The sequence below is a fragment of the Aquarana catesbeiana genome, linkage group LG12, assembly GCF_042186555.1.
Source record: "Aquarana catesbeiana isolate 2022-GZ linkage group LG12, ASM4218655v1, whole genome shotgun sequence".
NCBI classification, from domain to species: Eukaryota; Metazoa; Chordata; class Amphibia; order Anura; family Ranidae; genus Aquarana; species Aquarana catesbeiana.
Genome location: NC_133335.1, coordinates 165,885,932 through 165,913,884, shown reverse-complemented (window position 1 = coordinate 165,913,884; position 27,953 = coordinate 165,885,932). Strand labels below are relative to the sequence as shown.

At 47.0% G+C, this 27,953-nt stretch overlaps 1 protein-coding gene across 2 annotated transcripts; it reads left to right on the top strand.

The window, feature by feature from the left end:
- Nucleotides 1-27,265, top strand: ATP5PD (ATP synthase peripheral stalk subunit d). Of its 2 annotated transcripts, XM_073606173.1 has the most exons (7): nt 28-153; nt 5,054-5,136; nt 7,628-7,758; nt 17,641-17,737; nt 17,839-17,910; nt 19,991-20,053; nt 27,084-27,265. In XM_073606173.1, exons 3-7 carry the CDS (start codon nt 7,637-7,639, stop codon nt 27,213-27,215), a joined length of 486 nt encoding a protein of 161 aa, XP_073462274.1. In that variant the 5' UTR covers nt 28-153; nt 5,054-5,136; nt 7,628-7,636; the 3' UTR covers nt 27,216-27,265. The 2 variants fall into 2 exon arrangements, with proteins under 2 accessions (XP_073462273.1, XP_073462274.1); XM_073606172.1 differs by lacking the exon at nt 5,054-5,136 and having other exon boundaries at nt 1-153.
- Nucleotides 27,266-27,953: the final 688 nt, after the last annotated feature.

The following is a 27,953-nucleotide window of genomic DNA, read 5'->3' as shown; positions in this document are numbered from 1 at the left end:
ACAGGTTTCAGCGAATCCCTGCGCGCCGTTCCCTGACTAACTCCCTCCTGATTGGTGTTTAGTAAGTTTGTGTCGCTCTCTGCTATTGGTGGTTTTGGCAGCGGCTGCCATTGCTCTGTCCCGGCTGGTGTGAGTGGAGGTCGGAGGATAGAGGTGAGGGATGGCGGTATTGTGCATGAGGAGATCTTGCTCCCCTCATTCAGTGATTATTTCCCGACAGACATTGTCCTATGTGGGGGGGACCTTGAAGTACCCGCTGTGATGAGGCCGGCGGTGTGTGTGAGGGGCAGGGAGGGGGACCCTCTGTTATAGAGGTTCATAGGGACACTTGTATGTCCGCCCTTTATAACACTACTGGGCGGTGGGGCCTGTGCTGAGTGAAGGAGGCTGACCTCTGGCCGTCGCCCCGGGTATGCGCCGACCTCTGGCCGTCGCCCCGGGTATGCGCCGACCTCTGGCCGTCGCCCCGGGTATGCGCCGACCTCTGGCCGTCACCCTCCTCCTTTTGGATGTAGATTAGGGGGTCAAGGTTCACCTTCACTGGTAGTCTGCCTTTTTTTGTGCCTAAAGCTGGCCATACACTGTACAATCGGATCGTTCCATCTCCTTCCCATCCACGGTGTAGTACAGGGGCCTCCCCGATTGTGTCCAGATTGAATGAAATGTCCTCTAATGACATGGTCTCTTTAAATCTAAAGGAGATTGTACAATCAGATGGTCAGCGTCTCCCATCATTTGTGTTGTACAAGGCCCTGGCTGGTTGTATGCTGTTTGATTGATTACATTGTTTTGGTAAAGTTGGTAGGGACCCCAGAAGATGTGATAAAACTCAACCTGTCCAAGTTGACATAAGAGGTCGGCTGTTTTAAACCTCCTTTATGGCTCAAGAAGAATATGGAAATAGTTCAGTGTCCATAGACTAGGGACAGGTACACTTTAAAGTGGAGTTCCACCCAAAAATGGAACTTCCACTTTTTGGATTCCTCACATTTGGCACCTTTCAGGGGGGAGGAGGGAGCAGATACCTGTCTAATACAAGTATTTGCTCCCACTTCCTGGCATAGATCACCGCGGAGCTTGCAGTGACCTATGCCACTTCCGGCGCCTACGCTCTCCTCCACTGCTGTATTCTGGGAGACACAGAACATAACAGGGACCAGAGAGGACGAGCAGCGCGACTCGCGCATGCGCAGTAGGGAACCAGGAAGTGAAGCCGCACGGCTTCACTTCCTTATTCCCTTACCGAGGATGGCGGCAGCAGCCGAGAGCCGAAGGACTGATCGGCTTCAGCTGTCGACATCGCGGGCTCCCTGGACAGGTAAGTGTCCATATATTAAATGTCAGCAGCTGCAGTATTTGTAGCTGCTGGCTTTTAATATTATTATATTTTTTTTTTTTTTTGTAAACCCGAATATAATATAATATAATATATATATATATATATATATATATATATATATATATATATATATATATTATATTCGGGTTTACAAAAAAAAAAAATTATATATATATATATATATATATATATATATATATATATATATATATATATATATATATATATATATAATTTTTTTTTTTTTTATCGTACTGTAGAGTATAAGATTTCCTATCATTTGAGCCCAGTCTTGCCACAAAGAGTTAATCCATCTCTGAGCAATCCTCTTTTATTGTTCAGTGAGAGAAATCTTGACAAACTGACAAAAACTTTGTCAAATACTCCCCCTTGCTGTGAGTGACAGCCTAAGACACAGGCATGATTTTTTAATTCCATCCCCCACTCCTTTCTTTAGCAGCTCTGCAAGGATTGGCTGTTCCACACCTCACCATGATTTGGCATGCTGAAGTCATGTGGTTACTTTCCTGTCTTTTCACTGGATGTTAGAGATCATAGAAGAAGTTCAGTGTTAGAAATACAGAGAAAATGCATATTGACAAGGGGAGTGTAGAGGTGGGTGGGGAGTCTACTGACATCACGACTCCACCCACCGAGCTCCAGACAACAGACCCACCCACAGAATATGCAGTTTTTCGGGTCTAATAACAGACAGAGGGGAGACATTTGACAGGTAAAGATACATGCAGGAGGCATGTATATCCTTATAGATAACCCCTATGGCAGTAGTTTAGAAAGGATGACATTGGGTTTACATCCACTTTAAGGACTGCCCCACATACATTTACTGCAGCAGGGTGGCCCTTTAGTGCCACATCATGTACCCTACGTGTGTGTGTATATATATATATATATATATATATATATATATATATATATATATATATATATATATATATATATATATATATATATATATATATATATATATATATATATATGTGTATTTTCTTCTTTTTTTTTTTTTTTCGTTTTGGGTGCCACCGGGACCTGCTGATCGTTCCCAAGGCAGACAGAACGGTGGTCTGCCTATGTAAACAAGGCAGATCGACATTCTGTGACAGGAGAAGATAGAGATCTTGTGTTTCTGCTAAGCAGGACCACGGATCTCTTTCTTCTTACAGTACAAGCACCCCCACACAGTTAGCACCCCCTAGGGACACATTTAGCCCTTTGCCCCAGATGTTAACCCCTTCCCTGCCTGTGCATATACAGTGGCTTGCGAAAGTATTCGGCCCCCTTGAACTTTTCAACCTTTTGCCACATTTCAGGATTCAAACATAAAGATATAAAATGTTTATTTTTTGTGAAGAATCACCAACAAGTGGGACACAATTGTGAAGTGGAACGAAATCTTTTGGATATTTTAAACTTTTTTAGCAATTAAAAAACTGAAAAGTGGTGCATGCAAAATTATTCGGCCCCTTTACTTTCAGTGCAGCAAACTCACTCCAGAAGTTCAGCAAGGATCTCTGAATGATCCAATGTTGTCCTGAATGACTGATGGTGATAAATAGAATCCACCTGTGTGTAATCAAGTCTCTGTATAAATGCACCTGCTCTGTGATAGTCTCAGGGTCGGTTCACACATGGGCAACACGACTTTAGCGCGACTTTGTACCGCGACTTCAACGCGGCTGCAGCGCAACTTTAGCGCGACTTTGTACCGCGACTTCAACGCGGCTGCAGCGCGACTTTAGCGCGACTTCAGCGCGACTTCGGCAAATTACGAGGCGACTTGAAGTCGCCTCCATGACAGGCGACTTCGCCTGTGGCCAATCACCTCTCTGGGAGGGAGGGGGGAGGGAGGGGTTTTCTCTGCAAAGTCGCTTGAGAGATCCGACTTGCAGGCGACTTACGTTGAGTTGAATGGGTACAAGTCGCCTACAAGTCGGATAGAAGTAGTACAGGAACCTTTTCTGAAGTCGGAGCGACTTCAGTAGTGTCAATTAAGACGCTCCCATTGCCTACCATGATAATCTAAATGCAAAGCGACTTGAGGGCGTACAAGTCGGATCCCAAGTCGCCCCAGTGTGAACCGACCCTCAGGGTTCTGTTGAAAGCGCAGAGAGCATCATGAAGACCAAGGAACACACCAGGCAGGTCCGTAATACTGTTGTGGAGAAGTTTAAAGCTGGATTTGGATACATAAAGATTTCCCAAGCTTTAAACATCCCAAGGAGCACTGTGCAAGCGATCATTTTGAAATGGAAGGAGTATCAGACCACTGCAAATCTACCAAGACCTGGCTGTCCCTCTAAACTTTCAGCTCAGACAAGGAGAAGACTGATCAGAGATGCAGCCAAGAGGCCCATGATCACTCTGGATGAACTGCAGAGAACTACAGCTGAGGTGGGAGAGTCTGTCCATAGGACAACAATCAGTCGTACACTGCACAAATCTGGCCTTTATGGAAGAGTGGCGAGAAGAAAGCCATTTCTCAAAGATATCCATAAAAAGTCTTGTCTAAAGTTTGCCACAAGCCACCTGGGAGACACACCAAACATGTGGAAGAAGGTGCTCTGGTCCGATGAAACCAAAATCGAACTTTTTGGCCACAATGCAAAACGATATGTTTGGCGTAAAAGCAACACAGCTCATCACACTCAACACACCATCCGCACTGTCAAACATGGTGGTGGAAGCATCATGGTTTGGGCCTGCTTTTCTTCAGCAGGGACGGGGAAGATGGATACAGCCAAATACAGGACCATTCTGGATGAAAACCTGTTGGAGTCTGCAAAAGACCTGAAACTGGGATAGAGATTTTTCTTCCAACAAGACAATGATCCCAAACATACAGCAAAATCTACAAAGGAATGGTTCACAAATAAACGTATCCAGGTGTTAGAATGGCCAAGTCAAAGTCCAGACCTGAATCCGATCGAGAATCTGTGGAAAGAGCTGAAAACTGCTGTTCACAAACGCTCTCCATCCAACCTCACTGAGCTCGAGCTGTTTTGCAAGGAAGAATGGGCAAGAATTTCAGTCTCTCAATGTGCAAAACTGATAGAGACATACCCCAAGCGACTTGCAGCTGTAATCGCAGCAAAAGGTGGCTCTACAAAGTATTAACGCAAGGGGGCCGAATAATTTTGCACGCCCCACTTTTCATTTTTTTATTAGTTAAAAAAGTTTCAAAAATCCAAAAGATTTCGTTCCACTTCACAATTGTGTCCCATTTGTTGGTGATTCTTCAAACATAAAGATATAAAATTTTTATTTTTTGTGAAGTCTGAAATCTGGCAAAAGATTGAAAAGTTCAAGGGGGCCGAATACTTTCGCAAGCCACTGTATATTAGCACTGATCACTGTATTAGTGTCACTGGTCCCCAAAATAATGTGTCACTTGGTGTCCGATTTATCCGCCGCAATGTCTCAGTCCCGCTAAAAGTTTCTGATCGCTGCCACTACTAGTAAAAAAAAATAATTAAATAAAAATGTCCCATCGCTTGTAGATGCTATAACTTTTGCGCAAACCAAACCAAAAAAGTATTCACACACCTTTTTAAAATTTTCCACATTTTGTCATGTTACAACCAAAAATGTAAATTTATTTTATTGGGGTTTATGTGATAGACCAACACAAAGTGCACATAATTGTGAAGTGGAAGGAAAATGATAAATGTTTAATTTTTTTTTTTTTTTTCCAAGTATATGAAAAGTGTGGAGTGCATTTGTATAGCGCCCCCCTGAGTCAATACTTTGTAGAACCACCTTTCACTGCAATTACAGCTGTAAGTATTTTTGGGGATGTCTCTACCAGCTTTGCACATCTAGAGTGCCATTTTTTTTGCCCATCATTCTTTGTAAAATAGCTCAAGCTCTGTCAGATTGGATGGAGAGCGTCTGTGAACAGCAATTTTCAAGTCTTGCCACAGATTCTCAATTGGTTTTAGGTCTGGACTTTAACTGGGTCATCCTAACACATGAATATGCTTTGATCTAAACCATTCTGTTGTAGCTCTGGCTGTATGTTTAGGGTCGTTGTCCTGTTGGAAGGTGATCCCCCACCCCAGTCAAGTTTTTTGCAGACTAACAGGTTTCGTCTAACATTGCCCTGTATTTGGCTCCATCCATCTTCCCATCAACTCTGACCAGCTTCCCTGTCGAAGAAAAGCATCCCTACAACATGATGCTGCCACCACCATGTTTCACAGTGGGGATGGTGTGTTCAGGGTGATGTGCAGTGTTAGTTTTCTGCCACACATAGCATTTTGCTGTGTGTGTTTTTCAGATGGACCCAATGTTCTCAATGGAGCGTCCACTGACACCCGCCGTCATCTGATCCAGTCTTCAAAAAACAGATGGATGGGGATCTGTTTCCCATCTGTCCGGCGGATCAGATGACAGTCAGGTGGAAACGGACAGGCAATCTGTTCCCACATGACTGCCCCACGGAGAGTAACGGACTGAGTCCGCTCTGCATCAGCGGAGCAGACCACGGACCTGTCCCCCGTCTGCTCAGCGGGGATCAGCGGAGAAATCCAGTGTGACGAGCCTAAAACAAGTAAATCTAATGAACCTTACAATCTATGTACAAATGTTAGCAGCATGAGGATTAAAAATTGTCCATGTTGATTGAGAGAGTGAAATTTTGTTTTAAACAATAAAAAATAGGTGTCACTGCACAACAAAAATTATATCTATATACTAAAAGCAAGCTCGCACAGTCTGTAATCACTCACAGGAATATATACAGTATAAATTACTGCAGCGCTTTATATACATGTACCCCACTATTTTTCAACCTTACATACACATAAAATGTCCAATTAAAATCCAATATAATGTGCAATAAAGGTCCAGTCACGTGATCGGCTCCCAGTGGCGGCTTCAGGGAAGAGGAGGGACAGCCAACAACAGATGCCCCATAGTAAGCCTATGGGTGACGTCACTGCCCAGGCATTCCGTCCGTTGTCTGTGCTCTATCCTCTCCCCTGATAATGCAAGTTGCATACAGCACAAGAAGTGGTGCTACTCTCTACACACGTTGGTGTATAGGGAGATGAGAGCTTGGCTTTTGACAAAATTAAACTTTTTTTCTAATCAGTACCAGCACTCATTGGGTTAAATCCTAGCCAGGATGCTGTCTGCATGGAGTTTGTTTTCCCTGTGTGCATGGGTTTCCTTTCACACTCCAGAGACATGATGGACTTTTAATTGAGTCCTGTCCAAATGCATGTGAGAGAAACCTTGGATTGTAAGCTCTTTGATGTAAGTATATGGAAGCAGGAAAGGCAAAATATAAGTTGACTAAGTCCCCGTTCACACTTGTGTGACTTCATGTGACTTTGGACATCAGAGTCGCATAACAAGTCGTATGATTCCCAATGATATTCATTCATATCCGTGTGACTTTAAAGTAGTCCCTGTACTACCTTTGTTTCAAAGACCAAGTTTACACAGGCATTCCCTGAAATCGCGCGATTTTCAAGTCGCCTAAATGTCCGTTTTAAATTTGCTGTTTCCTCTGACATTCATCAGCATTCTATACTTCTGGGAGCTTTAAAGTGATTGTAAAGGCTCTCTGTTATTTAAAAAAAAAAAAAAAAATCATACTTGCCTCCACTGTGCAGCTCGTTTTGCACAGAGTGGCCCTGATCCTTCTGGGGTCCCTCAGTGGCTCTCGCGGCTCCTCCCCACATCAGATAACACTCTAGGAGAAGCGCTCTCCCCAGGGGGTTACCTTGCAGGCACGCTCCCGAGTCCAGCATCCATAGACACGAATGCCGACTCGGCCCTGGCGCCTGCGTCATTGGATTTGATTGTCAGTCGCGGGATCCAGTGGCTGCACTGCTATCAATCTATCCAATGAAGAGCCGCAACCCCGTGCAAAGAGGGACAGCGCGTCTCCGCCGAAGGAAATACGGGGCTCAGGTAAGTAAAACGTGGGGCCGGTGACTGCCAGAAGTTTTTTCACCTGGATGCATCCAGGTGAAAAAACATGAGGGTTTGCAACCCGTTTAAGTTAGAGCCCCTGATCTGCATACTTTTTCCACATTCCTTTGCCTTCTAGTAGTGATGCTGGAGTCTCTTCATGATAGCTTGGCAATGAAAACTTCCAGTTGCATATACGCAGTGTTTTTGACCAAAGGCACCTTTTGTGGGTCTAGAGAAAAGAGTGTTTGTTTTGTTTGGTTTTTTGTTTTTTTTATCTGTAGATGCAGATCTTGTCGCTTTATGTAATGCTTTCTCACATAGCTGTACTGTATCTTCTTTTTTCAGACTATAATCATGGCGGGTCGCAGAGCTGCAACCAAGGCGATCGACTGGTTGGCATTTGCAGAAAGAGTTCCTCCAAATCAAAAAGCTATGTTTAATGCACTGAAGACCCGCAGTGATGCCGTGGCTGCAAAGTGAGTGAATCTGTTTGAGGGTTAGAAAGCCTATAAAAGGCTCCATATACCTGTGATGAATTACGTGTGGATTTTGCATTGTTTTCTGCTTAAATAGTATGGCTTTTAACAATAGGACACTTACCCGTCCTGGAGGCACCGCAGCTGATGTTTCCATCAGCTGTCGGGTGCTGCCGCCGCCATTTCGGGTAAGGGTACCCGGCAGTGTAGCCTTATGGCTTCACGCCGGGAACCCTACTGCGCATGCGCAAGGCCCTGCTTCTCTCTCCTACTGGCCCAGCGACCAGGGAGAGGAGGAGGGAGCCCCGCGGTGATGTCACGGGCCGCGTCCCGGACTCCCAGAAGTGCAAACAGGATATCCCGTCCTCGTCGTCCCAGCCCCCCTCCCCCTCCCAAAGTGCCAATTGTGGCACCGGAGGGGGAGGAGGACAAATCAGTGGAAGTTCCACTTTTGGGTGGAACTCCGCTTTAAGCAGTTTTGACAGCCTGACGTACAGAGCTGAGTCCTTGTGCGATCTAATTCACTGGTTAATCTTGGTGTACTTTTTAAACAAAGTGTAGCAGATGCTAACAGTTGTGCTGCTTATAAACGTGAAGGTCATTATTATTTTGCTTTTAAGTATTCAAAAGGGCAATGTAGTGAAATTGAACTATATCTCAAAAATTACCTTTTTTATTTGTGCACAAAAGCCTTGTGACACATGCCCTTAAAGTGGTTGGTTGTAAACCCTTGCATATATCCACTGAGGTGACTAGCCTCAAGTGTTGCATAGAGATTAAATAAATCCTCCCACATACGTTGTTACTGTTTATCAGCAGCCCTCTCTCAGCTGTTCAAAGTGCATAAATCAAAGGCTATTTCTCAGCTACAGAAGGCAGGGAGCATGGATCTGATGTCACACCTCACAGAATAGCACACACAGCTCAGTGTAATCTGAGACCTGAGTGGAGGAATAGACAGGCCCGCCCCCTCCTCCTCTGTGCAGTATCATCGGAACATATGCCCCCCAGAATTCTTTGACAATGTCATGACCTGTCAGAAATGACTCATGCAGAGGTAAGGGAGAGCAGATAGGAACCAATCTAGGTGCTTTGGGTTTAGGCTGCCAATACATAGGTCAGTTTTTTTCATATTTGTTCAGTCAGCCAGCTGAATGGGGGGGGAACGATTTTCCTTCATACACATTCAGTGTGGTTGTGGGAATCCATCCTGCTGTGTTGTTCTGACAGCTCTCTCCTGCCTATTGGCTGTATGCGCTGATCAAACTGAATTTTTCCAGTAGTCCCATTTATGAGAGGTCGATAGATCGTCTTCTCATGAACGGGAACAGCCATACATGGATTAAAATTTGTCCGATTCCTGCTGAACAGGCTAAATTTAGATCTATATATGGCCTGCTTAAGGCAAGTACACACTATAGAAGGATATGCTTTTCATTTCACCCACTGTGTACAACCTTTTTAAATTTGTTCCTCATGAAAACAAATAGACAAGCAATTGTAGTAAGTACTGCTGCGTGGCAAGAGTAATGCCACTATCTTAGAGCAAAGAACCAGTCCTTTAAAAGTAGTCCGGTAGATCGGTTTTGGTCCAACATAGTGGAGGTGATAGTGGAAGCTGTTTTTGTTCAGCATAGACCTTGAGGGAATAGGGTGCCAAGCCTGGAACTGCAGAGGATTGTCCTTCGAGAGCTTTCTTGGGTCAGGTCCCATTACCTGGCTTTTGGCAATCACTTTAAACCCTTCTTCCTCCTGACATGTTTCTCACAGTAAGTGCCCCTGACCTGGGCTCATCGTTGCGCATCCATTCCAAATGCTTGTATGTGACATCACATACATCACATACAAGCACGTGGGCTGGATGCGAGAGGTGGATCAGCAGGATGAGTGTGCCAAGACAGGTAGATGTTGTCTCATCTCTGCTTCCTTTCACCACTCTGCATATCATAGATGAGAAGAGGGTACAGCGGTGGGGCAGATGAGAAGGAGGGTACAGTGGTGGGAAAAATGAGCAGGAGGGGTTCAGAGGTGGGACAAATGTGCAGTGATGGAAGAGAAGATGAGAAGGGAGTTCAGTGTTGGGCCTGATGAGCGGGGGGGGGGTTCAGTCCTTGGACCAGATGTAGGGGGGTTCAATGTTGGGCCAGAGGAGCGGTGGGGGGGTTCATGGTTCAGTGTTGGACCCAATGGGGGGGGTTCAGTGTTGGGCCAGATCCAAAGATGAGCGGGGGGGGTTCAGTGTTGGGCCGGATGAGCGGGGGGGTGGTCAGTGTTGGGCCAGATGAGTGGAGGGTTCAGTGTTGGGGCCAGATGAACGGAGGGGGTTCAGTGTTGGGTTCCGCGGGGGGATGTTCAGTGTTGGGCCAGATGGGGGGGGGGGGGGGGTTCAGTGTTGGGCCAGATGGGGGGGTTTCAGTGTTGGGCCAGATCCAAAGATGAGCGGGGGGTTCAGTGTTGGGGCCGGATGAGCGGGGGGGGGTTCAGTGTTGGGCCAGATGGGGGGGGGGGGGGGGTTCAGTGTTGGGCCAGATGGGGGGGGGGGGGGTTCAGTGTTGGGCCAGATGGGGGGGGGGGGGGTTTCAGTGTTGGGCCAGATGGGGGGGGGGGGGGGTTTCAGTGTTGGGCCAGATGGGGGGGGGGGGGTTTTCAGTGGTTTGGGCCAGATGGGGGGGGGGGGTCAGTGTTGGGCCAGATGGGGGGGGGTTCAGTGTTGGGCCAGATGGGGGGGGGGGGTTTCAGTGTTGGGCCAGATGGTGGGGGGGGGTTTTCAGTGTTGGGCCAGATGGGGGGGGGGGGGGGGGGGTTTCAGTGTTGGGGCCAGATGGGGGGGGGGGGTTTCAGTGTTGGGCCAGATGGGGGGGGGGTTCAGTGTTGGGCCAGATGGGGGGGGGGGGTTTCAGTGTTGGGCCAGATGGGGGGGGGGGGGTTCAGTGTTGGGCCAGATGGGGGGGGGGTTTCAGTGTTGGGCCAGATGGGGGGGGTTTCGTGTTGGGGCCAGATGCGGGGGGGGTTCAGTGTTGGGCCAGATGCGGGGGGGGTTCAGTGTTGGGCCAGATGCGGGGGGGTTCAGTGTTGGGCCAGATGCGGGGGGGTTCAGTGTTGGGCCAGATGCGGGGGGGTTCAGTGTTGGGCCAGATGCGGGGGGGTTCAGTGTTGGGCCAGATGCGGGGGGGTTTCAGTGTTGGGCCAGATGCGGGGGGGGTTCAGTGTTGGGCCAGATGCGGGGGGGGGTTCAGTGTTTGGGCCAGATGCGGGAGGGGGTTCAGTGTTGGGCCAGATGCGGGGGGGGGGTTCAGTGTTGGGCCAGATGCGGGGGGGGGGGGTTCAGTGTTGGGCCAGATGCGGGGGGGGGGTTCAGTGTTGGGCCCAGATGCGGGGGGGGGGGGTTCAGTGTTGGGCCAGATGCGGGGGGGGGGGGGGGTTTCAGTGTTGGGCCAGATGCGGGGGGGGGGGTCCCAGTGTTGGGCCAGATGCGGGGGGGGGGGTCCAGTGTTGGGGCCAGATGCGGGGGGGGGGGTCCAGTGTTGGGCCAGATGTGGGGGGGGGGGGGTCCAGTGTTGGGCCAGATGCGGGGGGGGGGGTCCAGTGTTGGGCCAGATGAGCGGGGGGGGGGGGGTCCAGTGTTGGGCCAGATGAGCGGGGGGGGGTTCAGTGTTTGGGCCAGATGAGCGGGGGGGTTCAGTGTTGGGCCAGATGAGCGGGGGGGGTTCAGTGTTGGGCCAGATGAGCGGGGGGGGGTTTCAGTGTTGGGCCAGATGAGCGGGGGGGGGGTTCAGTGTTGGGCCAGATGAGCGGGGGGGGGTTCAGTGTTGGGCCAGATGAGCGGGGGGGGTTCAGTGTTGGGCCAGATGAGCGGGGGGGGTTCAGTGTTGGGCCAGATGAGCGGGGGGGGTTCAGTGTTGGGCCAGATGAGCGGGGGGGGGGGGTTCAGTGTTGGGCCAGATGAGCGGGGGGGGGTTTCAGTGTTGGGCCAGATGAGCGGGGGGGGGTTCAGTGTTGGGCCAGATGAGCGGGGGGGGGGGTTCAGTGTTGGGCCAGATGAGCGGGGGGGGGGTCAGTGTTGGGCCAGATGAGCGGGGGGGGGGTCAGTGTTGGGCCAGATGAGGGGGGGGGGTTAGTGTTGGGCCAGATGAGTGGGGGGGAGAAGGGGGTGGGGCAGATGTTAAAGGAGGTGTGTTGGCGGGGCAGATGAGCGGGGGGGTGAGTCAGTGTTGGGCCTTATGAGGGGGGGGTCAGTGTTGGGCCAGGTGAGCAGGGGGAGAAGGAGGTAGAGCAGTGGGGCAGATGTTAAAGGAGGTGTGTTGGCGGGGCAGATGAGCAGGGGGGGGTTACAGCGGCGGGGCAGATGAGCAGGGGGGGGGTTCAGTGTTGGGCCAGATGAGCGGGGGGTTCAGTGTTGGGCCAGATGAGCGGGGGGGTTCAGTGTTGGGCCAGGTGAGCGGGGGGGGGGGAGTGTTGGGCCAGGTGAGCGGGGGGGGGGGGCAGTGTTGGGCCAGGTGAGGGGGGGGGGGGTCAGTGTTGGGCCAGGTGAGGGGGGGGGGCAGTGTTGGGCCAGGTGAGGGGGGGGGGGGTCAGTGTTGGGCCAGGTGAGGGGGGGGGGGGTCAGTGTTGGGCCAGGTGAGGGGGGGGGGGTCAGTGTTGGGCCAGGTGAGGGGGGGGGGGGTCAGTGTTGGGCCAGGTGAGGGGGGGGGGGGTCAGTGTTGGGCCAGGTGAGGGGGGGGGGTCAGTGTTGGGCCAGGTGAGGGGGGGGGGGTCAGTGTTGGGCCAGGTGAGGGGGGGGGTCAGTGTTGGGCCAGGTGAGCGGGGGGGGTTCAGTGTTGGGCCAGGTGAGCGGGGGGAGAAGGAGGTAGAGCAGTGGGGCAGATGTTAAAGGAGGTGTGTTGGCGGGGCAGATGAGCAGGGGGGGGTTACAGCGGCGGGGCAGATGAGCAGGGGGGGGGTTCAGTGTTGGGCCAGATGAGCGGGGGGTTCAGTGTTGGGCCAGGTGAGCGGGGGGGGGTTCAGTGTTGGGCCAGGTGAGCGGGGGGGGGGGGGAGTGTTGGGCCAGGTGAGCGGGGGGGGGGCAGTGTTGGGCCAGGTGAGGGGGGGGGGGTCAGTGTTGGGCCAGGTGAGGGGGGGGGGCAGTGTTGGGCCAGGTGAGGGGGGGGGGGGTCAGTGTTGGGCCAGGTGAGGGGGGGGGGGGTCAGTGTTGGGCCAGGTGAGGGGGGGGGGTCAGTGTTGGGCCAGGTGAGGGGGGGGGGGGTCAGTGTTGGGCCAGGTGAGGGGGGGGGGGTCAGTGTTGGGCCAGGTGAGGGGGGGGGGTCAGTGTTGGGCCAGGTGAGGGGGGGGGGTCAGTGTTGGGCCAGGTGAGCGGGGGGGGTTCAGTGTTGGGCCAGATGAGTGGGGGGAGAAGGAGGTAGAGCAGTGGGGCAGATGTTAAAGGAGGTGTGTTGGCGGGGCAGATGAGCAGGGGGGTTACAGCGGCGGGGCAGATGAGCAGGGGGGGGTTCAGTGTTGGGCCAGATGAGCGGGGGGTTCAGTGGGGGGAGAAGGGGGGGTAGAGCAGTGTTGGGACAGATGAGCAGGGGATTACAGAGGTGGGACAGATGTGCAGAGGAGAAAGGAGATACATCGGTGTCCAAAGGAGGTACAACTTTGTGTCAAAAGTTGCATGACAAGTCATACTAGTGAAAACTGAGCCTTGGTGTACTTTTTCAAAGTTTTCAAAACCCCAAAGTTGCACAATTGAGTGCGAGTTTGATGTGACTTTACACTCTCTGGATCAGTCTCATCAAAAGTTGCAACAAAGTAGTGCAGGTACCTTTTTCTAAGTCGCTGATTTTCAAAGTTGCATAGATGGGAACGGGTACCATTAAAATCAATAGGCTGTGACTTGTCATGCGACTTTGGACACATGGTAACGTTTCCACTATTGCGACCCCAACTTTACAAGCTCTGAATCAAAGTCGCATCAAAGTATTGCAGGTACCTTTTTCAAAATCGCATAGATGGAAATGGGTCATGCAGCTTTGTGTCCAAAGTTGCATGATAAGTCATACTAGTGCTAGTGAAAACAGAGCCTTAGTGTGATTGCCTGTACTATGATCATTGTGGACTGTGAGCTGAGACCCCAAAGCACTAACAGCCCCCCCCCCCCCCCACCCCCTCATGTCCAGCTCCCTTCTCCTGTGCTAGTCTTCACTCAAAGCCCAGCACAGCTATACTGTATATGTGCACTGCAGAGTTTAGGTAGGAAAAGGGCTAAGTCCGTAACAAAGGCCTGGGCTCACCTCAGAGATAGAGTTCTGGTAGGCAAAAGGTTAAATCCGTACACAGGCTGGGCACACAGCAAGGATAGCAGGATCAGGGTTAAGTCTGTAACACAGGGCTCTCGGGGGTTAAATCCTCAGCAAGGGGCACAGCAAGGGTTAACGGAACTCAGCAGCCAACAGTGGCCTCATAGGCACATCATAGTACCTCAAGGAGCTGTGTGTCCTGGCCACAGCATCTAGATCACACAGACAGCAATTGCAGGAAGAACAGAGAATAAAGTCCCAATGTCTAGAAAGCCACACAGACAATGCAGAACTACAAGTCAATCACTGAAGAGGCCCCTAAAAGTCTGACACTTTCTGCCAGCATAGGGAAATTAACCACTTCAGCTCTGGAAGTTTACCCCTTTGCGCTATAAACCAAAAAAAAAGGACAATTTAAAAAAAAAAAAAAAATTTTTTTTTTACTTTATCCAATAAAAAAAAAAAAAAATTAATCAAATTTCTTTTTCAAATTAGGCGAATATGTATTCTGCTACATATTTTTGGTAAAATCAGAAAAAGCGTATATTGATTGATTGGTTTGCACAAAAGTTATAGCGTCTACAACCCTATGGGATATATTTATGGAACTTTTTTTTTTTGTGATCAGCGACTTATACCGGGACTGCAACATTGCAGCAGACAAATCAGGCACTGACACTTTTGACAGGTTTTTTTTTGGGGGGGGGGGGGGGAACCAGTGACACTAATACAGTGATCGGTGCTAAAAATATGCACGATCACTGTACTATTAACACTGGCTGAGAAGGAGTTAACAGGAGTGATCACAGGGTTAACTGTGAACCTAAACTGTGCTTGGTTACTGTGTGGGAGGTGCTTGTAGTCTGGGAAGGCAGAGATCCACCTTCCTGCTTTGCAGAAACAGGATCAATACCTTCCCTACTGACAGAACTGCAGCCTGCCTTGTTTACATAGGCAGACCGCCGTTCTGCTTGTGTCCCGGGTACCGGCGGACATCCAATCGCAACGGAAGTGGGTCGCTGGCGCGCGAGTGTGTGTTCCAGACCCGGAAGTGCATGAATCACGTACTAGGTACGTGATTTTGCACAGGAGAACTGCCTTCCCAACTTATATGTGCAGTATACGCTCAGCAAACGGTTAAATTGTGCTTTGAATTCAACACCAGGTGCCAGCACGTCTGGCTTCTCCAACTACAGGACACCATGCTATCTGCGCTTCCTGTGGAGGTCACTCATCTTCCGCCCCCTGCGGGGCACAGGAACCCATTGGTGCCTGCTGCATGCAAATTTGGCCTCTTGGCAGGTGGGCCATGGTGTCAAGCGGTCACATATTTGCGTGACTTGAAATACAGCTGTACTGAGAGCACACTCCCGGCACAGTTACCCGTGGCTAACGGAAAGCTCACGATCAAGAGCTTTCCAATCATGTGACTGCCAATCGCGGCGGTCACGTGATCAAAAACCCCTCCTCGTATCCTAAACGTCTTGAAGGGACAGGACACGCCAGCTCCAAGAGGTTAATCAAGCAGACTGCTTACACGCTGACTTCAACATAACACAAAATCATTTTTCTGACCTCCGTTTAGTCACCTATGGAGATGTTTAGGTACCACAGTTTGTCACCCTTTCATGCACATTTTTATATCTTGCAATGTTTGGTATCTTTACTTGCCGTACAATCTTTTATTTTTCAAAAAAATTGCGTGGTATTTTGTGTACTAAAATACATTTTATTGTATTTTTTTTTTCTGAACATTTCTGCTTGATAAAGGGCTGCACAGATATTGTGCAACATAAAAAAATTCAGCAGCCATCATTTTATTCTCCATTGCCTCCACTTTTAGAAAATATATTTATATTTGGGGGTTTTAAGCAATTTTCTATTTAAAACTTCAACATTATTGTGAAAAATGTCACATTTTGCTTGGATGGCAAGTGGCTGATTTTAGTGACATCAGATGTACAAATGCTGGTTTTGCGTCTATAACAGATTGGAGTGCTTGAGAAACAGATCCTTAACTTTGTTGATGTGATGTCCCATGGAAAGATGTACAATGCTGAATTTGCCTTCTATTGAAGAAAAACTGTACTAGGAAATATGGTGGCTGCCATTGCTGATCAACCGTGTAATGCCTCCTGGGTGTTATGCCAATGTCTTTGGAAAATGCTAGTAACTCTGATGTGTGATCTCAATTGTGGTCCCCACATCTCCACATCTTTCATGAATATCTGATGACCATTATTGGTAACACAGGTTCAGTTTTTCAGGTCCACTTAAAGTGGTTGTTCAGCCACTATGTTAAGTTTATACCATCCCCTCTGTTAGATAACGTGTCCTAGTGTCTGTGTTTTTATTTATATATAATAAAAAAAAAAAAAAAAAAAACTGCTGATTTCTACCTGATTTCACAGTGCCTCCCGGTGCCCACGTGGCTCCTCGGCTCTCTCCTCTCCCCATCTGACAGCTCCAGCGGGCGGGGCTGAGCACTGCCACTGACATCAGCCGGGAAGGAGGTGGGGCAGAGGACAGAGCCGAGGAGTCACGTAAGCGCCGGGAAGCGCTGTGACAACAGGTAGGAATTGTCAGCTTTTTATTTAATTGTTTTTATAAAGCACGGGCACTAGGACACGTTCTTATTTAACAAAGGGGATGGTATAAACTTAACATAGTTTTAGAGCAGCGGGGAGAGGCGCAGAGTGGCGCTGATAGCAGATGACAGGCGGGGAGTAGGACTAAGGGAGACGCAGGAGAGCCGCGGCACGTAAACTGACCCCAGTGTTGGGGTTCAGCAGCCATAATAAACCATAGTCAGTTTACAGGGGGAGGGCAGAACCAGGCAGGGTCAGCCAGGTATTTCAGGTGATAGTGTGCGAATTATGCAGCACAAGCACTGTAGTGTATAATATGCTTTAAGGGAGCAGCCTCCATGTTTCTGTACAGCAGGCTTCCTGTAGTGAGAGTTGAGTGAAGTTGGTGCCCTGTGAAACAGGCTGGCTGTGTGTAGTGTTTGCCCAGGCCAGACATGCTGGCAGGCAGGGGATTATCTCCTTGCACTCCTCCCTGCCGCTGGCCTGGCTCTCTAGCATCTTTATGAACTGTTTCTGTCTCTGGGCCTCCTTTCCCTGGCTCAGCCTCTTCTCCAGCCAGCAGAGCAGGGCGCTCTGGTGCCCAGAAACCACCGACCCTGGAGCCACCACCTCCCTGAGCCGGGCCGCCTCCTCCTATCAGCCCGGCCTGCTCCAGCAAAACCACAGAGGAGGATGTCGACAGCAGCGGAGTTGACGGGCCACTGGGGATCCAGCCTTGTCAGTGGCTGGCGCGCTGCTGTCTTCCTGCTCTGTCCCAGGGTCTTCATGCCCTACTGCCACGGCTAATCGCGTTCACCATAATGATGGCGGTGCCCGAGCAGTGCTCTGTTGTGTCAATCCTCCACCTTCCCAGCCAAGACCTGCTCCGCAGCCCACCCTGTAATGCTAGCTGAGGCACCTGTCGCTGACAAAACCCCAGGCAATTTCTAGTCACCCTGGCAAGCCCTGGACTATTGCATTACTTGTTTTATGCACATAAACCTTAGATCACCAAGATAACTAGAAATTTCTTTTAACAGGTTAACATCTCTCCCTGCCAAACCTCCAACAATTGACTGGGCCTATTACCGAACCACAATTGCCAAGGCAGGCCTAGTGGATGAGTTTGAAAAGAAGGCAAGTATACGATTTTGATTAAAAAATAATTTGTATTGCAGAAATCTAACTTAAGATGCATGTTTATTTTGTTTATTTAATTTATTGTTTTGCCTTTTCAGTTTAATGCCCTTACCATCCCAGAGCCTAAAGATACCCAAACTGAAAAGATAAATGCCCAGGAACAGGAAGCTGTAAGTCATTGTGATTTGTGATTTTTTTTCTGTTTTTATGGGGTTTTTTTTTTTTTTTTTTTTTTTTTTAATATATGCCATGAGAGAAATTTGGTCAATAAATGACAAATCTGTGAATAGCTAGCTTGCGGTTTGTCCTTGGCTTAACCACTTCAGCCCCGGAAGAATTTACCCCCTTCCTGACCAGAGCACTTTTTGCGATTCGGCACTGCGTCGCTTTAACTGACAATTGAGCGGTTGTGCGACGTGGCTCCCAAACAAAATTGACGTCCTTTTTTTTCCCACAAATAGAGCTTTTTTGGTGGTATTTGATCACCTCTTTGGTTTTTATTTTTTGCGCTATAAACAAAAATAGGGCGACAGTTTTGAAAAAACGCATTATTTTTTACTTTTTGCTATAATAAATATCCCCCAAAAATATATAAAAAAACAATTTTTTTTCCTCAGTTTAGGCCGATATATATTTTTGGTAAAAAAAAATCGCAATAAGCTATTATTGTTTTTTTGCACAAAAGTTATAGCGTTTACAAAATAGGGGATAGTTTTATGGCATTTTTATTAATTTTAATTTTATTAATTTTTTTTTTTTTTTTTTAAATGGCGGCGATCAGCAATTTTTATTGTGACTGCAACATTATGGCAGACACATCGGACATTTTTGACACATTTTTGGGACCATTGTCATTTATATAAAAATGCACTGATTCCTGTGTAAATGACACTGGCAGTGAAGGGATTAACCACTAGGTGGCAGTGTAGGGGATAAGTGTGTCCTAGGGGCATGTTTCTAACTGTCAGGGGGATGGGCTGTGTCAGAAGAATAGCTGTACACATGGTCTGAATGCCGGCTGGCTCCTGCTGATGTATGTATATATGTTTGATGAAATCCTCCTCTATCACCCTCCCCTGTCGCTATAATCTACCAGTGTGAAAGGGGTTAATGCATGTAAGGGGCTCGCACCAAGAGCCCAGCTGTCCCATTCATAGGTGTACTGCAGCTTCTATGAATGAAACACTATCTAAGAATGGCGATTGAGCTGGATGATAGGTTTTTCTACTCCATTAATGGATCGTGTTTCATTCATAGAAGTTGCAGTACTATACAGTCACTATAAATGGAGCACCTGAGCAGAAAGGGCAGGCTAGCTGGGCGCTCTTGATGAGAGCCTGTGACAGCCCCTTAACTTTATCAACACCATTGCACCCTGAAGATTACAGCAGCAGGTGTGGGGGGATGCAAGGACATAAGAAGATTTCACTGAACAAAAGAGGAATCGGCACAAGGGACTATTTGTTACTATTGTGACTGTTAGTTATGTCCCTTGTGCTGATATATATTTGTTTTATATTTGTTTTGCTACACTATACAGGCTTTATCCTCCAAGTCAAAATGAAAAGTTTATTTTGGTCCCCCCTCCTTCACAGCAGCATGTACTCACTTTTACTTCACTCCTCCTTTTAGTTTGTTTAGCTGCCAGCATTTTAGGTATGGGCAAGAATATAACTCCTTTCAGCAGTGGGGCCCAGAGCTGTCACATGGGAACAGAGAAAGGAGCCCATTGCTTGCTTTTCCTTGCCATAGCAGCTGAAAAGTAGGGGAGCAAAGAAAGGTGAGCACATGTTGCTGGTGGGGAGAGCTAAGTGAACCTTTAGGCTGGGTTCACACCTATGTGAATTGGATGCGAGTTTCCCTGCATCCAATTCGCATAGCAGGAGAATGTGACAGGCTCTCTATGAAGGCAGTTCACATATCTCTGGGGCGGCTGCGGAGTGCATCGCACAGACCTGCTATGCATCTTTGGCTCCGTTTCAGGGCCAATTCAGGCAAAGATTCGGTCCTGCTTCGTCCCTGAACCGGAGAATGGGGACGCATAGCGTTCCAGTGTGAACTGAGCCTTAGCCATGCAAGGATAACTAAAAGGAAAGTTTCACTTTAATACATCCATTATCGCATTAAATTGTTTATTTTTTTGTTTTAACATTTTTTGGTAGACTTTGACATGTGTGCCTTCAGTAAAAAAAAAAAGTTTGCATGCTGCCTGTAAATTTTAATATCTGTCATGCTTTTGTTTGCTTACAGAACAAATCTGCTTTAGCCTTCATTGAAGACTCTAAAGCCAGGGTGACCGCATATGAGAAAGAGGTATGTAGTTATCCAAGCTACCGATGACTCAAAAAAAAAAAAACTGTATTTTATGGCAATCGGGTCAGCTGAACATTCCATAGGCTTTTCAGAGCTTTGCTCTCTAAGGGTAGCCAAAGGTCTTGTCATATATGTGGGCTTGTATGCAATCTTGAAATTGTGTTCATGTAAAGCAAAGATTCATTAAACCCGCCATGGAAACTGCCATCTTGGCCTCTGTTTAACCACTTTAATACAGGGCATTTTCAGCTTTCAGCGCTGTAACATTTTGAATGACAATTGCGCGGTCATGCAACACTGTACCCAAATGAAATTTTTATCATTTTGGGTTTTTTTTTTCCCCACAAATAGATTCTTTTGGTGGTATTTGATTGCCTCTGCGGTTTTTATTTTTTGCGCTACAAACAAAAAAGAGCGAAAATTTTTTACTATAATATCCCTAATTTCTTTTTCTTTTTTTTCTTTTTTTTTTTTTTAAAAAACTTTTTTTTTTTTTTTCTCAGTTTTTAGGCCGATATGTATTCTACATATTTTTGGTAAAAAAAATTGCAATAAGCGTATAGTGATTGGTTTGCGCAAAAGTAATAGCGCTTACAAACTAGGTTATTGATTTATGGCATTTTTATAAAAAAAAAAAAAAAAATGTCTTTATCGTACATCATGGGACACAAAGCCTAAGTAATTAATGGGTTATGGGCCACCTTCAGGTGTTGACACTGGTATACCCAATCAGGGAAGTTCACTCCCTATATAACCCCTCCTCCTTCCAGGAGCACATCAGTTTTTTCACCAGTGTCTAAGGTGTTGATGTGAAGATGTGCTCTGAGGAGCTCCCGGAGGGATCCATGCTGTATTTAAAAAAAAAAAAAAAAACCTCCACAACTGGAACCATCCACGCCATAGGATGATACCCGGGCCCCTCATAGAAGAACGAGGTTTTGCCTGTAACGCTTCTCTTTGAGGGCTGGACTCTAGGAACCAGGACTCGTTTTGGTCTTGCTACATTACCTAAAGTTGTCCTGAGGGGTGCTATACAGGTCCAAAGGAGTGGAACCTTTATTGAGGGACCCGGACTTTGAAGGTTTAACTACGCTGCCTGCCGTGATGGGTGAAGTTTGGATTTGTCTGTTTTCAGCAATATCCTGCAGCGAGGAAAAGGTAAGAGAAAAACTTAGGAACTGCAAAGTCCACCTATGCCTTTTCTTTCAATATGTAACATTGTAATGCCTTAAGGTCTCCTCTAGAGGGAGTAAGACTACACATACCCTTTCAATCTGTGCTACAACAGCATTGGTGTCCTAGCAGCTGGAGGGGGTTCTTTAGTCCTCTCCCCCCAATTGGGGAAGCTGAGTGGCGGGGGGTACATGTACTGTGAAGGTACAATTACATCCTGTAAGAAGTGGGCAGTGTGATATTCTCAGTATGACAGCACACTTGTAATAACCTCAAACTGCTTTTGTGCTTAGCACTATGGCTTCCAAGGTTACTACTAAGGCACCAAAAGTTCCACCCCCAGGCGCTGGGAACTCCAGTCATGCCTCCACACTGTCATCCTCTCCGGAGATACCGGATATGGCAAGCCAGGGTGAACCTTTGGAACCAATTGGTGGTGCAACTGCTTTCACACTTCAGCCCCTGTATACGTGACTGAAGATGCATGTTCCTCTGCCCTGCAGGGCTTAGAAAGAATATTAGCGGCTTTAATCGCATCCTTCATCCAAGCGGATAGGAAGCGTGCTAGATCCCCCCTTCCCCACCTCAAACCCTTTTTATCAAGGGAACAGTGGGCACAGGATGAGGTATTTTCCGCAGGCGATCATGTAGAAAAACAAGACGATTTTTCCTCTGCGGAGGAAACAACAGTTGATGAACCTTGTGCAACCTCGCAATCGGAGAGATTGATGGTACAAACTCTTAAGAAGATGGTTCGTTCCACTTTTCATACTACCCCTAACAGAGTCAGCTGAAAGTTCGGTCCCTTCCTTGGGTTCTTTAAAACCTTTACAACCTTTTTCATGCATTACTAGAAAAGCTTATATATGCTGAATAGGATCATCTGGATAAGCATTTTCTCCCTCCAAAGAGTTTCTCAGTTATCTATCCCATGGAGGAGAAATTCACAAAAGATGGAAAGTACCAGCAGTAGACGCGATTTCCAGCTTCAATAAAAATTTAACTTGTCCAGTAGACAATGCACAAATGCTTAAGGATCCAACAGATGAGTTGGAATTTTTGGTAAAATCCTCTTTTACCTGGCAGGTGCCGTCGCTGCAGTAGGCATCTGTCAGTCCCTAAAGGACCGGTTCAAAGAGGCCCTTAGGGAGGTCCCTGCACAACAGGCTTGTGAGTTAGCAGAACTACCAAAGGTGCTATGTTTTGCCATAGACGCCATAAAAGACTCTATCCACCAAGCGTGTCCCGCCTTGCGCTTGTGCTAAAACACCTTTTTGCACCCTGTAAAAAAGCTTCTGACTAGTTTCCCTTTTCATGGGGAGCGACTATTTGAGGAGAATGTTGGTCAAATACATCCAAATGATTTCTAGCAGGAAAGGTACTCTTTTGCCCAAAAGAAGGTATAAACGGACTCCTTCCCCTGCGCCAGGGGCAGCTGCCTCTAGGCGGTGGCGATGGCCTCCACCGTCAAATTCTAGAGGAGAAAACATTCAGCCCCTGTATACATAATTGAAAATGCATTTTTTCCTCTGCCCTGCAGGGCCTAGAAGGAAAATTATTGACTTTAATCGCATCTGCTAACCAAGGATAGGAAGCGTGTTAGATCCCCCTCCCCCACCTTAGATCCCTTATCAAGGGAACAGTGGGTAGAGGATGAGGGGGGGGGTTACCCTCAGGTGATCAGGAAGAAGGGCAAACTGATTACTCCTCCTCTGCGGAGGAGCCTCTTTCAAGCTACCTCTAGTAGAGTCAGCCGATAGTTCTGTTTTTTTCTTAGGTTCCTTTAAAACCTTCACTGCCTTTTTCATGCGTTTCCTGTACATGTACAGATCCGCGCAGAAATTCAATAGATCCATTCTAGATCTAAAAGAATCTAAATCAGTTCCTGAAGATCCGTTCCTTTCTATGGAGTCGATCAGGTCAGTAGTTTCTATCCTACAAGAAGGAAAACTTCTGGCGTTTATCGGCATCAGGGATGCATGTCCATATATTTCCCGCTCACCAAAAGTTTCTGCGTTTCGAAGTAGAACAGCAGCATTTCAGTTGTAGCCTTGCCCTTCGGGCCAGCTACAGCACCCTGAGTGTTCACAAAAGTGCTAGCCCCACCTCCTAGCCATGTTAAGGGCACAGGGCATAAACTTGGTCTTGGCATACCTAGACAATCTATTGCTATTACAATCAATGCTAATAGACCTATTGGTGTTCGGAGTAAGGTGTACGCATTACAACCAGTTACCTGAAAAGTTTTGGGTTGCGTTCTCAACCTAGAGAAGTCTCCCTTTAAAAAAGCTAAAAAAAGCTGCAGTATTTGGGTCCGATCATAGATACAGCTCAGAAAAAGGTGTTCTTGCCCAGGCAAAAAACAACTCCATAAGAGTTGGTGCGGATGGTCAGGTCAAAAGGAGATCCCTCCATTCGCATGAGGTTGTTAGGAAAGATGGTGGCTTCATTCAAAGCAGTTCCCTATGCCCAGTTCCATTCGAGACTGTTGCAAACAGTATTCTATTTGCTTGGAACAAAACGATCCAAGCTTTGGACTTGCCAATGTGGCTGTCCCCAAGAGTGTCCCAAAGCCTCAATTGGTGGTTACTAAAGAATCTGCTAAAAGGTAAATCCTTCAGACCAGTTATCTGGAAGGTGGTAACGACAGAAAAAAGGCCACTGTCCAAGGACAGTGTTCAAGAACCGAAAAAGAGCCTTGCCCATCAACATACTAGAGGTTCGGCCAGTGCGTCTGGCTCTAAAAGCCTGGACTTCCAGGTTAAGAGATTGTCCTGTCAGGATCCAATCCATCAATGCCACGGCTGTGGCCTATATCAATCACCAAAGGGGGCACCAAGAGTCTCTCAGCGCAGAGAGAGGTGAACCATATTCTAACTTGGGCAGAAAGAAATATTCCGTGCCTATCGGCAGTCTTCATTCCGGGAGTAGAGAATTGGCAGGCGGACTACTTGTTGCCAGCAGATTATTCCCAGGGGAATGGTTTCTTCACCCTGACCATATTTTCGTGCTGTTTGTCAAAGATGGGGGACTCTGGACGTAGATCTTGTAGCGTTCAACATAGTTAGTCAACTTTGTGTCCAGAACAAAGGATCCATTCGCATGCAGAACAGATGCGTTGGTGATACCGTGAGATCAGTTCTCACTGATCTATGTATTTCCCCCTATTCAATTGCTGCCTCGACTTCTTTGCAGGATCAAGCTGGAAAGAAAACCGGTAATTCTGGCAGCACCAGCATGGCCCAGAAGGTCATGGTATGCAGAAATCGTAAAGATGGCAGTGGGGGGTCCGTGGTCCCTTCCACTAAGGCCAGACCTGCTCTCACAGGGGTCGATATTCCATCCTACTTTACGAACGCTAAATTTAATGGCCTGGCTATTGAAACCTATATTCTGAAGAAACGTGGGCTTTCCGGGTCAGTTATCTCTACTTTGATTTAATGCAAGGAAACCAGCTTCCAGAACTATACATTAGAGTCTGGAAGGCTTATGTTTCCTGCTGTGAATCCAAGGGTTGGCACCCTCGGAGATATATCATAGGCAGAATTCTTGCCTTTTCTCCAGTTAGGCGTAGAGATGAAGTTGGCCTTGAGTACTATTAAGGGCCAAGTCTCAGCCTTATCAATTTTATTTCAAAGACTGCTTTCTACGCATTCTTAGTCCAGGGTTTTATGCAAGGGGTGATGTGGATTAATCCGTTAATTAAATCACCTTTAAGCCCTTGGGACTTGAACTTAGTTTTGTCAGTGTTACAAAAACAGCCATTTGAACCGATACAGCATATTCCCTTAGTCCTTCTGACAAGGAAGCTGGTATTTTTGGTTGCTATATCCTCAGCAAGGAGGGTTTCGGAATTGGCTGCTCTTTCTTGTAAAGAGCCATATTTGATTATTCATGAGGACAGAGTGGTGTTACGCCCTCGTCCATGCTTTTTGCCAAAAGCGGTTTCAGGTTTTCACCTGAACCAAGATATTGTCCTGCCATCATTTTTTTTTTTTTCCAAAACCATGTTCCAGGGAAGAAAAGTCACTACATTGTCTTGATGTGGTGAGAGCAGTGAGAATCTATTTAAAGACAACTGCTCAGATTCTTAAGAGTGATGTCTTATTTATTCTGCAAGAGGGTCCTAAGAAAGGACAGGCAGCGTCGAAATCCACTGTCGCTAACTGTATTCGGCAAGTTATAATTCAAACTTATAATTTTAAGGAGTAAGATTCCCCCTTTTCAAGTTAAGGCACACTCTACCAGGGCGGTTAGTCCTTCTTGGTCAGTGCGTCACCAGGCCTCCATGGCTCAGATCTGTAGGGTCGCAACTTGGTCTTCAGTGCATACATTCACAAAAATGTTATCAGGTGGATGTAAGGAGGTATGAGGATATTGCCTTTGGGCGCAGTGTGCTGCAGGCAGCCGTATAAGTCCTCAAGTCTGGGGGTACCCTGCAGGTTGTCTTTCTCTCCCCTCAAGTAGCATTGCTATGGGACGTCCCAAGTAATCACTTAGGCTCTGTGGCCCATGATGTACGATAAAGAAAATAGGATTTTTTTTATTACAGCTTGCCTGTAAAATCCTTTTATTGGAGTACATCATGGGACACAGGTCCCCCCTCTTTTTTGGGATTTAAGTATATTGCTTTGCTACAAAAAACTGATGTGCTCCTGGAAGGAGGAGGGGTTACATAGGGTGTGAACTTCCTTGATTGGATATACCAGTGTCAACACCTGATGGTGGCCCATAACCCATTAATTACTTAGGCTCTGTGTCCCATGATGTACTCCCACAAGAAAAGGATTTTACAGGTAAGCTGTAATGAAAATCCTATTTTTTTACTAGTAATGGAGGTGATCTGCAATTTTTTTTTTTTTTCTTCTTCTTCTTCTAAGGTATGCGACAGTTCGAAGGTTACATTTAAGTGTTCACAGTTGTGGCATAACTGAATGAGAGTCCATTCATACTTGTGCAAATTGTTGTGCGACTTTGGGGTCCGAAGCTGCATGAGAAGACGCCAAAGTGTGAATGGACTCTTATTCAGTTATGCCACAACTGTGAGCACTTAAATGTAACCCTCAAACAGCATGTTTCTCTATGATAACCATTCATAACTGTGCGACTTTAAATTCTGCACTGCACTGCTTTGGTCCGACTGTCTTGTGACTTGAGGTCCATAGACCTCAATGTAAACCCTTAAAAGTTGCAAGAAAGTTGCACCTGCATAATATAGATGCGATTTTATGTGCGATTTGTGAAAAGAATTCTGGCAATTAAGATTGAAAAAAAAGGCATTACTTTGAGAGGATGGAGACCCTCCTGGCACATGAATTGGATACATATGAAAAATGCCGTCGGGTATGGGCCCCCTGGAGGACTCATAGGGAGTCATTACCCCCCCCCCCCCCCCCCCCCCCCGAAGTCATGACTGACATGGGGGAATGAAATCGGGCGAGTTCGCCTGATTTCATTCCCGCAGTCAGTATGAACCAGGGCTCACTGTTCCTTTTTTGTTTTCCAGCAGTCCATCCATCAGGCTTTCTGACCATTATGAGGCAAGGGTAGCGGAGAGAGGTTGGCATAGCACTCCAGCGCTCTAACTGATGTTTACAGATTAGCGTATCCCAACTTATTGGGATCTGGGAGGTGCAGTTCCAACTTCCCTTTGCCACTTTGGTTTCTGCTGGAAGCCTACAGGGTTGGTTTATAACAAACCTGTCCTGAGATAAATGTGTAGGCTAATGTGTTGATTGGCTAAGGGTATTTTATTTCTGGTGTGGTCTGTTCCCAGATGGGACGTTTTCTACTGTTTTCCTGTGACAGATATGACTTAATTGTGTGTGGGTTTTTTTTTTTTTTTTTTTGTACGCAGCTTGCAAAGTTTAAGAACATGATTCCGTTTGATCAGATGACAGTTGAAGATGTAGTGGAAGCTTTCCCTGAAGCCAAGCTGGATAAAGAGAAATATCCCTACTGGCCACACAAGCCCATTAATGAACTTTAAGAAGCACAGAAACACCAATTTATCTGTCAATAAATCCTCTGTAAAGATTGTTTTCTTGAGTTCTTTTGTTGTAGTTTGTAACTATGATTGACTAAAGATTTTGGTTTGCTGGTAAGGGAAAACCTTGTGAGGGTATAAATATGCAGGCACATGCAAAGTTAAAGTTTGACACATTGGGTATCTTTACTTCCGGGCAACCTCATCTTTTATATTTTACTAAATTTGGTAATATTTTGAGTTCTTGTGCACTAAAGTTAAAATGTATTTTTTACTGAAATTTTGCACTTGATGCATAGTTGCATAAAAATTGAAATGACCATGTTTTAATCTTCAGGTTTGCTGCTTTCAGAAATGTTTGGGGGTTTTAACTACAGTGAGGGGGGGGGGGGGGGAGTATTGATCCCCCTACTGATTTTGTACATTTACCCACTGACAAAGAAATGAACAGTCTATAATTTTAATTGTAGGTTTATTAAACAGTGGGACAGAATAACAAAAATATCCAGAAAAACGCATTTCAAAAAGTTATAAATTGACTTGCATTTTAATGAGTGAAATACATTTTTGATCCCTATAAATCAGCTCCCAGGTGTCTTCTATACAGGTAATGACCCCTTTAAAGGGAGTCCTCCAAATCTCAGCTTGTTACCTGTATAAAAGACACCTGTCCACAGAAGCAATCAATCAGATTCCAATATCTCCACCATGACCAAGACCAAAGAGCTGTCCAAGAATGTC